This window comes from Aquarana catesbeiana, linkage group LG10 (genome assembly GCF_042186555.1).
Source record: "Aquarana catesbeiana isolate 2022-GZ linkage group LG10, ASM4218655v1, whole genome shotgun sequence".
In the NCBI taxonomy this organism is placed as follows: Eukaryota; Metazoa; Chordata; class Amphibia; order Anura; family Ranidae; genus Aquarana; species Aquarana catesbeiana.
Window position 1 is genome coordinate 186257269 of NC_133333.1, and position 13649 is coordinate 186270917.

The 13649-nt window shown below is 44.4% G+C and overlaps 1 protein-coding gene across 4 annotated transcripts in view; it reads right to left on the minus strand.

Annotated features, from left to right (window-relative positions):
• Positions 1-13649, minus strand: part of LG10H1orf159 (linkage group 10 C1orf159 homolog) — a 111569-nt gene that overhangs the window by 17167 nt on the left and 80753 nt on the right. For 3 of the 4 annotated variants that reach the window (XM_073603066.1, XM_073603067.1, XM_073603068.1), the window contains exons 6-7: positions 11232-11297; positions 8104-8238 (exon numbers count right to left, since the gene is read on the minus strand). In XM_073603066.1, coding sequence (XP_073459167.1) covers positions 8104-8238; positions 11232-11297 — 201 coding nt within the window. The remainder of the gene's footprint in view (positions 1-8103; positions 8239-11231; positions 11298-13649) is intronic. The other variant, XM_073603069.1, reaches the window with a different exon arrangement.

Consider the following 13649-nt stretch of genomic DNA (forward strand, 5'->3'; position numbering starts at 1 on the left):
CATACAGCTCACAAAGAGTACCGTTCCCCTAAATGCAAGGGCCCCCGATCGATCGGCAAGAGGCTAGCATACAGTCCCCTCCAAAAGTCTCTTTCCCGGCTAGGTCTGTCACAGTCATGTTATGCAATTATGTGTTTCATCGAGTGGAGAAAATATGACACAACAGTGACATTACCAAGAACTGAATGTCCTGCCAAAATTGATGAAGACGAGAAGAAAACTGGTCAGGGAGGTTGCCAAGAGGCCTACAGCAACATTAAAGGAGCTGCAAGAATATCTGGAGAGTATTGGCTGTTCCTACATGTGACACCAATCTTCCATATTCTTCATATGTCTGGGCTATGGGGTAGAGTGGCAAGGTGGAAGCCTTTTAAGAAAAACATCCAAGCCCGGATAAATTTTGCAAAAACACATCTGAATTCTCCCACAAAAGCATGTGGGAAAATGTGTTATGGTCTGATGAAATGAAGGTTGAACTTTTTGGCCATAATTCAAAAAGATATGTTTGGCGCAAAAAAAAAAACAATTAAAACAAAAACACTGCACATCACCAAAGAAACACCATTCCCACAGTGAAGCATCATGGTGGCAGCATCATGCTTTGGGGCTGTTTTTCTTCAGCTGGAATTGAGGCCTTAGTCAAGATAGAGGGAATTATTAACAGTTCCAAATACCAGTCAATATTGGCACAAAACCTGAAGAGGAACTTCATCTTTCAACATGACAACGACCCAAAGCATACATCCAATACAAAGGAATTGCTTCCCCAGAAGATTAAAGTTTTGGAATGGCACAGCCAGAGCCCAGACCTGAATCTGATTGAAAATCTGTGGGGTGATCTGAAGAGGGCTGTGCACAGGAGATGCCCTCGCAATCTGACAGATTTGGAGGGTTTTTGCAAAGAAGAGTGGGCAAACATTGCCAAGTCAAGATGTGCCATGCTGATACTCATACCCAAAAAGACGGAGTGCTGTAATAAAATCAAAAGGTGCTTCAACAAAGTATTAGTTTAAGGTTGTGCACACTTATGCAACCATATTATTTTAGTTTATTTTAACTTCCCTCCACCTAAAATATTTCGGTTTGGTGTTCAACCCAGTTGTACAGTTTATAGGTCACATTAACCTCCCTGGCGGCCCAATTATGTCAGTATTTTTGAATGTCAAAGCATTATAGTACATTGTCTTGCATGGAAATTTGTTGTTTTATATTGTAGGTCTGTAATTCTTATGCCGCGTACACACGGTCGGACTTTCCGGCATACTTGGTCCGGCGGACCAGAGTGTGCCGGACAATCCGCCCGTGTGTGGGCGGCGGCGGACTTTTCCGGCGGACTTCTTCCCAAAAGCCCGCCGGACCTAGATTTCAAACATGTTTGAAATCTTTCCGTCGGACTCAGTTTCGGGCGGAAAGTCCGCTCGTGTGTGTGCTGGTCCGACGGAAAGCCCGCTCGTGTGTAGGCTGGTCCGACAGACCAAATACGACACGAGGGGATGGTATTGCATCTCGCGCTCGCTGCAATAGGAAAAACAAATCTTCCTATTGCGGCGAGCGCGGGGCATACCAGGCCCTTAGGTCTGGTATGGATTATAAAGGGGAACCCCGCTACGCCGAAAAAACGGCGTGGGGTCCCCCTAAAATCCATACCAGACCCCGATCCGAGCACGCAGCCTGGCCGGTCAGGAAAGGGGGTGGGGACGAGCGAGCGCCCCCCCCCCCTTTCCTGACCGGCCAGGCTGCGTGCTCGGATCGGGGTCTGGTATGGATTTTAGGGGGACCCCACGCCGTTTTTTCGGCGTAGCGGGGTTCCCCTTTATAATCCATACCAGACCTAAGGGCCTGGTATGCCCCGCGACGGGGCTCGCAAGGTGTCAATCTAGCCGATAAAAGCGGCAAGATTGACATCCTTTTCTAGTCCCGTCGCACCTGAGTCACGTTCAAAATGAACGGACTTGTCCGTGTGTGGGCAAGTCCGTTCATTCTGAAAGTCCGCCGGAACTCCGGCGAAAGTCCGTCGGAAAGACGGGCGGACTTAGCCCGCCGGAAAATCCCGGCGTGTGTGGCCAAGTCCGTTCGTTTTAAAGTCCGGCGCACCTGGCGGACAAAGTCCGTCGGAAAGTGTGCCGGACCAAGTAGGATAGAAAGTCCGCTCGTGTGTACGCGGCATTAGGAACAACTCACATAAGTCTGTCCAAACCAGAGTCTAGTAGACATCCCGGGTATGATAAAGTTTGAAACATGAAAATCAAAGCAATAATTATAAATAATTATAAAAAAATAATAGAATTCATTTTATTCAATAATTTAATCAAACCAAAAACACAGAAATTTGTCCAAACAAGGATGCAATATTACTAGTCCCTGAGGTGATTTAGTTGGCATATGTAGCGCTATACAAGTTATTCATTCATTATCACTAGTCACTAATACTGGACACTGCATATTGGTTTAGTAAACATCCCGGGTATGAAAAATTTTGAAACATGGGACTGCACAAAGTCTGAAGTCACAATCAGGACAATGGAACCTGGTTTCCTTTCTGATTTTCTTTCCACGGTCATCTTGATTCGAGCAACAAACCACGGACATCCTTGTAGGTGCTGACTTTCTTGGTTGGTGGGATGTAATCCATGAAGTGACGAACAGTCAGGCGTTCCGGGTTGACAACGCCAACAGCATGTTGTCCAGCTCTATTCAGAGCCATTGATGGTGTTTGGTGGTTCACAAAGATACGTTCAGCAACTTTCCAAATGACGTCAGAATGAATCACAGGCTTGTCATTCTTTTTTGAGCAGAATGTAGGCATCCCACAAGCATTGCTGAAGAAGATGCCTGAAGATCTTCTTATAGTACTTCTTTTGCCGTTTCCTCATTGCTGGGTAGAATGTCATTGCTTGGTCGGCTCTGTCGACGCCTCCCATGGTGTTATTGTAATCTATCACTACTTGTGGCTTCGTGATTTCTTTCCCACCTTTCGTGCGTACCATAACAGTGGAGGTATTCTTAACTGTACTCATTAGGCACACATCTTTGTCATGCCATCGCAGTGCCATCATTTTGCCTTTCTGCCAGGCAACCATTTCTCCAGTCTTCAGCTTCTTATTGCCAAACATTGGCGGCATGTCACGCCAGTTAGCCCTAACGGTTCCATAGACATCTGTTTTGTTTAGCAGAAGAAACTCAAAAAGTTCAGGAGACGTATAAAAGTTCTCGGTTGTTATGCAATAGCCCTGATTTAGCAATGTCTCAATGAGTGAATGAATGGAAGTTGCCATTCCATAGTTGCTGTATTTTGGATTGAATTTTGTTCCTTTTCCAGTGTATATGACCACACTTGGGATTACCGCCAGGGAGGTTAAAGGTGGAAAAAGTTTTGAAATGATTCATTTTTGTCTCATTTATTTAGTATGCGAGTGTGTGTGCGCGTGTGTGTGTGTGTGTGTGTGTGTGTGTGTGCGCGCGCGTGTGTGTGGTCACTGGCTCCATCAGTGTATGTGAACACAAAAGCTCTCTGACAGCGGCGATGTGACGTTTTTTGTTTCCCTGCAAAGGAACAAAAACCGGCACATCCCTTAGGGAAAGCACCACACATTAAACAAACACTTAACACAAAGTTAGGCACACGTTTAACTCTTTGATTGCCCAAGATGTTAACCCCTTCCCAGCCAATGTCCATGTACAGTCAGGTCCATAAATATTGGGACATCGACACAATTCTAATCTTTTTGGCTCTATACACCACCACAATGGATTTGAAATGAAACGAACAAGATGTGCTTGAACTGCAGACTTTCAGCTTTAAATTTGAGGGTATTTAAATCCAAATCAGGTGAACGATGTAGGAATTACAACAGTTTGTATATGTGCCTCCCAATTTTTAAGGGACCAAAAGTAATGGGACAATTGACTGCTCAGCTGTTCCATGGCCAGGTGTGTGTTATTCCCTCATTATCCCATTTACAAGGAGCAGATAAAAAGGTCCAGAGTTCATTTCAAGTATGCTATTTGCATTTAGAATCTGTTGCTGTCAACTCTCAATATGAGATCCAAAGAGCTGTCACCATCAGTGAAGCAAGCCATCAGGCTGAAAAAACAAAACAAACCCATCAGAAAGATAGCAAAAACATTAGGTGTGGCCAAATCAACTGTTTGGAACATCCTTAAAAAGAAAGAACGCACCGGTGAGCTCAGTAACACCAAAAGACCCAGAAGACCACGGAAAACAACTGTGGTGGATGACCGAAGAATTCTTTCCCTGGTGAAGAAAACACCCTTCACAACAGTTGGCCAGATCAAGAACACGCTCCAGGAGGTAGGTGTATGTATGTCAAAGTCAACACTCAAGAGAAGACTTCACCAGAGTGAATACAGATGGTTCACCACAAGATGTAAACCATTGGTGAGCCTCAAAAACAGGAAGGCCAGAATAAAGTTTGCCAAAACAACATCTAAAAAAAGCTTTCACAGTTCTGGAACAACATCCTATGGACAGATGAGACCAAGATCAACTTGTACCAGAGTGATGGGAAGAGAAGAGTATGGAGAAGGAAAGGAACTGCTCATGATCCAAAGCATACCACCTCATCAGTGAAGCATGGTGGTGGTAGTGTCATGGCGTGGGCATGTATGGCTGCCAATGGAACTGGTTCTCTTGTATTTATTGATGATGTGACTTGATGATGAATTCTGAAGTGTTTTGGGCATTATCTGCTCATATTCAGCAAAATGCTTCAGAACTCATTGGACGGCACATCACAGTGCAGATGGACAATGACCTGAAGCATACTGCAAAAGCAACCAAAGAGTTTTTAAAGGGAAAGAAGTGGAATGTTATGCAATGGCCAAGTCAATCACCTGACCTGAATCCGACTGAGTATGCATTTCACTTGCTGAAGACAAAACTGAAGGGAAAATGTCCCAAGTACAAGCAGAAACTGAAGACAGTTGCAGTAGAGGCCTGGCAGAGCATCACCAGGGATGAAACCCAGCGTCTGGTGATGTTGATGCATTCCAGACTTCAGGTTGTAATTGACTGCAAAGAATTTGCAACCAAGTATTAAAAAGTGAAAGTTTGATGGATGATTGTTAATCTGTCCCATTACTTTTGGTCCCTTAAAAAGTGGGAGGCACATATACAAACTGTTGTAATTCCTACACCGTTCACCTGATTTGGATGTAAATACCCTCAAATAAAAGCTGAAAGTCTGCAGTTAAAGCACATCTTGTTCGTTTCATTTCAAATCCATTGTGGTGGTGTATAGAGCCAAAAAGATTAGAATTGTGTCGATGTCCCAATATTTATGGACCTGAATGTATATTTTTAGCACTGATTACTGTATAGCAGTTAATCGGTTCCCCCCAGCATCAGTGTCAGATTGACCGTTGCATCGCAGTCCCGTTATAAGTCGCTGATTGCCACTATTAGTAGTATAAAAAAAAAATTTTTTTTTAAAAATGTAAATTCCAGTGTATGTATGTATGTATGTATGTATGTATGTATATATATCTTCTCTGAAGAGAAGGGTTTTCAGGGATCGTCTAAAAGCTAACAGAGTAGGAGATAAGCGGACAGATTGGGGTAAGGCATTCCATAGAATTGGAGAGGCTTTGGAAAAGTCCTGGAGGCGAGCATGGGAGGAGGTGACGAGGGAGCTAGAGAGCAGGAGGTCTTGAGAGGAACTAAGAGAACGAGTAGGTTGGTATTTAGAGACTAGGCTAGTGATGTAGCTGGGGGCGAAATTGAGGATGGCTTTGTAAGTAGTTGTTAGTATTTTGAATTTAATTATTTGGCCGAGCGGAAGCCAGTGGAGGAATTGACAGAGAAGGGTAGCAGAGGGGTAGCAGACACAGAGCGATCGGTAAGGTGGATAAGCCTGGCAGCAGCATTCATGATGGATTGAAGAGGTGATAGACTATATAGAGGTAAGCCAATGAAAAAGGAGTTGCAGTAGTCGCGGCGAGAGATGACCAGCGAGTGAATTAAGAGCTTTGTTGTGTCATTGGTTAGAAAGGGGTGTATTTTGGAGATGTTGCGGAGGTTGAGGCGGCAGGATTTGGACAGTTTTTTGGACGTGGTGCTTAAAGGAGAGTTCAGAGTACAGGACTACACCTAGAACCTTGGCATGTGGGCATGGGCTTATAGTTGTGCCATTGATTTTGACTGAGAGATCAGGGGAAGGGGAATATGGGGGAGGAAAAATTATAAGTTTGGTTTTGGATAGATTGAGTTTGAGAAAGTGGTGCGACATCCAGACTGATATATCTGATACTAAATTAGTGATACGTGAGGGGACAGAGTGAGTGAGCTCAGGGGTAGAGAAATAGATTTGGGTGTCGTCAGCATAGAGGTGGTATTGGAAGCCATGGGAGGCTATAAGCTGACCCAGGGAGAAGGTATAGATTGAAAATAGGAGAGGTCCAAGAACAGAACCTTGGGGGACCCCAACCGAGAAAGGAAGAGGAGAGGAAGAAGTAGAGTTGTAAGAAACGCTAAAGGTGCAGTTGGATAAGTAGGAAGAGAACCAGCGAAGAGTACAGTCACAGAGACCAAAGGCATGGAGTTTTTTTGAGGAGGAGGGGGTGGTAAACCATATCAAAGGCAGCAGAGAGGTCCAGGAGTAGGAGTACAGAATAGTGTCGATTGGTTTTGGCCATTAGTAGATCTTTTGTTAGTTTTAGGAGAGCAGTTTCTGTGGAGTGTTGAGGATGAAATCCAGACTGAAGGGGCTCAAGAAGGCTATTAACAGCTAGGTGGATGCTCAGTCGGTTGTAGAGCAGACGTTCAAGGAGTTTGGATAAGAAGGGGAGCAAGGAGATGGGACATAGGTTGTTCAGACTGGATGGGTCCAGTGAGGGCTTTTTAAGTATGGGTCTGACAAATGCATGTTTTAGAGAGTTGGGGAAGATGCCAGAAGAGAGGGAGAGATTGAAGATGTGGGTTAGAGAGTGTAGCATAGAGCCAGAGGGTGAACGTAGCATTTGCGAGGGTACAGGATCCAGGGGACAGGTGGTAAGGTGGACATTAGCAAGCAGCCGTTACCAGATTGTAGAGCATTTGCTCAAACTGATCTCGATTTGATCATATGCTTTTGGAGGGCAGAGGAGAGAACAGGAGAGAAAAGCCAACTAAAGGAGTCTGCTAAGAATGGTGTTACAGGGCATCACCTTCTTGTCTCTCAACCAATCATTTAATGTGAAAGGCAGCAGTAGCACAAACAGACAAAAGTATCTCCTAGTGGGCTGTGATGTGCAGCTGCAGCTAGAGTGTGAGTGAAGAGTCACTGGGAGCTGCAGAGCTGTGCATGACACACAACTCAACGTTTCAAAATGTACATTTTCTTAAAAAAAAAAAAAAGCCTCCTGCTTATCAGATATCTGAATAGTTTACGTTTAGAGGAGGGTTTACTTCTACTTCAGAGCGACTTTTTTTTTTTTTTTTTACAAAAGTCAAAGAAAAAGTTCCCTGCAACAGAAGAATTCCTGTTCCCAGGATTTTCATTCTCTTGAAGAGCTACAGTTACCCAAAGAATCATCACATCTGACACTTTCTGGTGTGCTGGATGCCTGGTTCTTTGCCATGCATAGTAGTTCCATGTGCTGGCCCCTCTGTCAATACAGAACACAGTGGTGACATAGGCCCATGGGGGGAAAAGGACCACAGCAAGAATGTAAAGAACCTTCAGGCAGTTATAGCTCTTTAATGGAGCGAAGATTCCAGAGGACGGACAGCTTGACAGGCGAGTATAAACATTCTTTTCAGGGCACTTTATATTTTTTTTTAAAGGCAACAGATTTGCTTTAGGTTCGCCCTTCCGATGCAATTTGTATGCTGGCAAAAAAGCAAAACAAAAACCCAATTATAATTGTTGAAAGGATGGCCTACTCTGGGAGGGAAGGGAAATCACAAGATCCATTACATACCTTCTTCCGAAGTACTGAAAAACTATGGTCACTGCAGTACATTTTGCACTGAGTGAAACATACCTAAAACTCTAAGACCCAATTAATCCCAATAACAGACCACAAACCTGTATAATCTCCCCACTAAATCTTGCCTAATAGTTTCCTAAATAACCCTCAAAAGGACCAAGTCATGTCATGTACCTTTATTCCTCCTGTAGAACATTTCTGGCAGCCTGTGTGAACGCTTGAGGTAAAAAAACGAGGCCACAGAAAGAACAAGGAACAGGCTGATGAAAAAAGTTCCTAGCAGGAGTGATGCAGCTATCCCAGGATTGCCTGAAAAAATACAAAACACTGATGAACCTGAATATTCAAGCTAAGGCTGGGGGAGGATGGAGGATGAAAAGAACAAACACAAAAACAAAGAAATTAAAACTCTGCTCAAACCAATCTATTTTTTTAAATTGCAAACACAGTTTGAATATAAAAAAAAATTCTAAATATAATTGGCATGTGATTATTATTATTATTATACAGTATTTACATAGCGCCAACAGTTTACGTAGCGCTTTACAACTTGAGGGTAGACAGTACAAATACAATACACTTTGATACAGTAGGAATCAGAGGGCCCTGCTCCTTAGAGCTTACAATCTAAGAGGGAAGGTCAAGAGATACAAGAGGTAATAACTGTGGGTGATGTGCTGATTGAGAAGATAAATGTACAGTTGTTAGGTGGGGGCCGGATAGGCTTCTCTGAAGAGACGAGTTTTCAGGGATCGTCTGAAAGTGGATAAAGTAGGAGAAAATCGGACGGATTGGGGTAGAGCATTCCAGAGGATGGGGGAGGCTCTGGAGAAGTCCTGAAGGCGAGCATGGGATGAGGTGACAAGGGAGTTTGAGAGCAGGAGGTCTTGGGAGGAGCGAAGAGAACGATTAGGTTGGTATTTTGTGACTAGGTTAGAGATGTAGCTGGGGGCCAGGTTGTGGATGGCTTTGTAAGTTATAGTTAGTATCTTGAATTTAATTCGGTGACTGAGTGGCAGCCAATGGAGGGATTGGCAGAGGGGTATAGCAGACGCTGAGCGGTTTGTGAGGTGGATGAGCCTGGCAGCAGCGTTCATGACGGACTGAAGTGGGGATAGCCTATTTAGAGGTAAACCAATGAGGAGGAGTTGCAGTAGTCGAGGCGGGAGATGACCAGGGAGTGGATTAGAAGCTTTGTGGTGACATTGGTTAGGAAGGGGCGTATCTTGGAGATGTTGCGGAAATTGAGGCGGCAAGCTTTGGATAGTGATAGAATGTGGGGTCGAAAGGTTAATTCAGAGTCCAGGATTACACCTAGGACCTTGGCGTGGGGAGATGGGTTGATAGTTGAGCCGTTGATATTGACAGGGAAATCAGGGGAAGTGGCACCTGAGGGAGGAAATATCATGAGCTCAGTTTTGGATAGGTTGAGTTTGAGGAAGTGATGTGACATCCAGGCTGATATGTCTGCTAGTAAGTTGGTTATGCGTGAGGAGACAGATGGACAGAGCTGGGGGGTGGAGAGATAGATTTGGGTGTCATCAGCGTAGAGATGATATTTAAAGCCGTGGGAGGCAATCAACTGACCCAAGGAGGTGGTGTAGATTGAGAAAAGGAGAGGTCCAAGAACAGAACCTTGGGGGACCCCCAACGGAAAAAGGAAGAGGAGAGGAGGAAGTAGAGTTGTAAGTGACACTGAAGGAGCGGTGGGATAGGTAGGATGAGAACCAGCGAAGAGTACAGTCACGGAGACCAAAGGAGTGGAGTTTTTTGAGGAGGAGGGGGTGGTCCACTGTGTCAAAGGCAGCAGAGAGATCCAGGAGAAGTAGTACAGAATAGTGTCCATTGGCTTTAGCCATTAGTAGGTCATTTGAGAGTTTAAGGAGAGCAGTTTCCGTGGGGTGTTGAGGGCGAAAACCGGACTGAAGGGGATCAAGAAGTTTATTCATGGTCAGATGGTCGCTTAGTCGGTTGTAGATCAGTCTTTCAAGAAGTTTGGAGGAGAAGGAGAGTAAGGAGATGGGACGTAAGTTGAGATTGGTGGGATCCAGTGAGGGCTTTTTTAGTATGGGGGTGACTAGCGCATGTTTTAGAGAGTTTGGGAAGATGCCACAAGAGAGGGAGAGGTTGAAAATGTGAGTTAGAGAGTGTAGAATCGAGTCAGAGGGTGAGCGTAGCATTTGCGAGGGAACAGGATCCAGGGGGCAAGTGGTTAGATGAGTGCTAGATAAAAGTTTAGCAACCTCAGTAATAGTAGCAGGGTTGAATGAGGGAAGTAATGATTGTGTCTGTGGACATGGGGTGTTGCATGGGGGAGGTTTTTGCGCATTGGTGATCTCCTCATGAATTGTATCAATCTTAGTTTTGAAGTGATTGGCAATCTCCTGGGCAGTGAGTGAGTTGGTGGGTGGAGGCAGTGGAGGACAGAGTAGAGTGTTGAAGGTAGAGAAGAGTTGACGTGGACTGGATGAGAAGGTGTTAATGAGTGTGATAAAGTAGGTCTGTTTGGCAGGGTGAAGGCAGGAGTAGTATTTTAGGAGGGCAGATTTATATTGTGTGAAGTCTTCCTGGGTCTTAGTCTTATGCCACAGGCGCTCAAGAGCGCGGCTACATTTTCTGAGACTTCTGGTGTCATCTGTTTGCCAGGGTTGTAGCAGTCGGGGCCTAATTCTGCGTGTAGTGAGGGGGGCAAGCTTGTCTAGGGAGGAAGACAGTGAGCTGTTGTAGATGAAAGTAGCTAGGTTGATCTTAAGTTGCACATGCTTGCTAAACAGTAAAAAACGAAAGGTGCCCAACTGCCCAAGTAAGGGAAGTATTGAAAAAGCTTAATTTCCAGTGCACATGAGGATACCAAAATGTGTCAGGCAATGAATGTTTATGTATGTACACGCGCTTTAGGCCCTGTACATGTGTACAGAGATTGGGGCACAAATGTTCACAGCCAAGATCTCCATGGATTAGGAAGAGTCAAGTTTTTAAACTTGGAGGGGGAATACTGCAAGTCTAACTGTGCTTAAAGTGCAGTTTAACTTTAATATTTTTTTCAATACATTTTTTTCTTAATTTCATTACGATCACATGGGATTGGACATCTGCTCTAGAAAATATTCAGCTACAATCAAACTGCCTGCTACAGACAAAGCCTCCACTTCTGTTTTCTGCCAGTTCCCAACTGAGCTTCAATTTTCTTACTGCAAACCCCTTAACAGGTTATTCATTCAAAAGGACAGTCTAGGGAATCACTGCTACAAGATATACTGGTATTTCAACATTCAAGCAAATATTCTAAACAAAGAACTTACTTAAGTGATGAGGAGAAGATGAAGTTGTGCTGAGATTCATATGGATTTCCAGTGCTTGAGTGGTAACTGAAACAAATAAAGAAAACATGAATAAAATGACACTGCAATGAGACACCCCAGGAATCTTTATAAAAAGGGTCCATGCACACTAGGAGCAGAAAAGGATACCAGAACCTCTTAGCTCCCACTTCTGCTCCAGGCCACCTAGGCGGCCACTCCCTCCCTGCAATCATCCGGGACACGTCACAGGTCCCAGAAGATTGCACGGCCAATCATGACGCGCAGTGCGCACCCGGCTGTGTAGCCGCAAGCTGTCACAGTCAAGTGCCCACAGTAGTAATGCCAGCGCCGCAGACAAACGGGAGAGAGGAGCAAGGCTTCGGACGCCCACATCGCTGAACCATGGGACAGCTGAGTGTGTGTTTATTAAAAGTCACAAGAAGATATTTGCCAGCACACCATGGAACGATGTAGATAGCGTCCAAACGTGTAATTTATTGCATGATCACAACACAAGGAGAGTCACGCAGGACCCCTTCGCCAGGCATTAAAAGTCAGCAGTTACACTTTTTGTAGCTGCCGACTTTTTTTTTTTTTTTAAGTATTTGTTTATTGAATTTTCCATAAAAAAATGTTAACAGACACTTTTCAAAAAGGGTACATCAGGAATACAATGAATTTTATAGAACTTCTGGCACAACATAATAACATATCAGACTCAGAACCTCCAATTCCCAAACGGGGGGGGGGGGGGGGGGGTGTCATATAGTGGGTTCTCAATATTGCTTTCTAGGGACCCCTTGCTTCAACAGTACGGTTTCATAAAAGGAGGAAAACTTTCAAACTCAATTAACAACCAAATTTGTCTCTCAAACTGACACACACACGCCTTGCTACCCCTCCCCAGCCACCCGAGGGCGCCCATCTGAACACATGATAGGTACAAATATAGTGTTATAAAACCCACTACTGTTGGGATAGCGGAGTGTTTCTCCGAAAGGAATCAGCAATATCAAGCCATGGCTTCCAGATTTTGAACAACTTTTTAGGGCAGGCTCTGCCATGGTAAATGAGCTTGAAGTGGGCAATACTTTATTCACTGTGCAGTAAAAGGTTTGTATATCCGAAGCCACAGCGTTTTTCCACTGTGTAGCTCCACTTCACCGACTGTAAGTTAATTCAGCCCCATTACAATTTTTTGATTGTTTATTTAAGTCAAAAAAATGATGTTTGTCATCTAATGGGTTTGTAGGACTCCACCACGAGGTGGCGCTGCTGTACCCATTTGGGTGAGGCAGATTAGAGACCACGATTTATTGATTTTGGTACTTCCGGTCTCTTAAATTCAGGTTTAGATGTTAAGACGGAGGAATGGGAATTTTATATCCCCAACTCCCCCTTTCACAGTGCCTTTTTATTCACCAAACAGATATTGTGGGTCTCTATGTTCGTACTGGGTTAAGCCATTCTGCCCTGATTATGCAGCCTCTGTTGATCGCTCGCGCTGTGGAACGCATCCGGATACCGGAAGTGTTTGTGGTGGTTTGGGTCGCCCATAGCGTGCAGCGATCCACAACGAGGCTTGGTTTAGGTCTGGGATTATTTAAGGGAGGTGACGCAGCGCGCCGCCTGTGCCCCTGGAAGACGTGATGATGTCACGAAACGCGTAGGGCGGAGCCAGACGACGCGCTGACCTCACCCCCAAGCGAATTGTATTCCAGCAAGGACGGGTTTGCCCAAGCTCCGGTGGCCACGGAGCCGGACTTAAGGCTGTTCATTACATCACGCTTTGTAAGTGTGCACTTTGTCAGTTGTTTTTATACAAATAAATCTATCAGTTTTACACTATGTGAGCCCCCTCTGTGTTTTATGGGATCCTTGCCATGGATTCGTTGGTGTGACTGATGATGAGAGGACCTCTGGTGGATATCGTTGGCAGTTCCTAATTCGGGCCTGTAAAGATTTCTGCTTGCTGTGATCCTCTGTAGTGGGGGGTCATGGCCATCTGGTAAGGAGCTACCCCTTTCATTTTTTGGTGGTGGACCCTCCTTTGTTGTCACAGATTATTACCAATCATCACTTGGACTTTTGTTGGGTTCTGTTGATGTTGTGGACTCACTAAGATATCATTTTTGATGTTTTCACTTGATGGGACTTTTTTATATTTACATTTAATGTTTGCACATTATTTTTGGCTTATTTACAGTCACATTATAATTATTTTCTCACTGTAGACATCGCATTAAGGTACACAGGTATTAGCGCAACCCCTTATATTTTTTTCTACGTTTATCCACAATTGATGTTTGTTGTGGGGATTGCAGCTTTTTACACTTATTGATTATTTTGGTATATTAGCGCGGTTTTTCCCAATTTTTTACACTTTCCACTGTAATGCCCTGTACACACGATAGGATT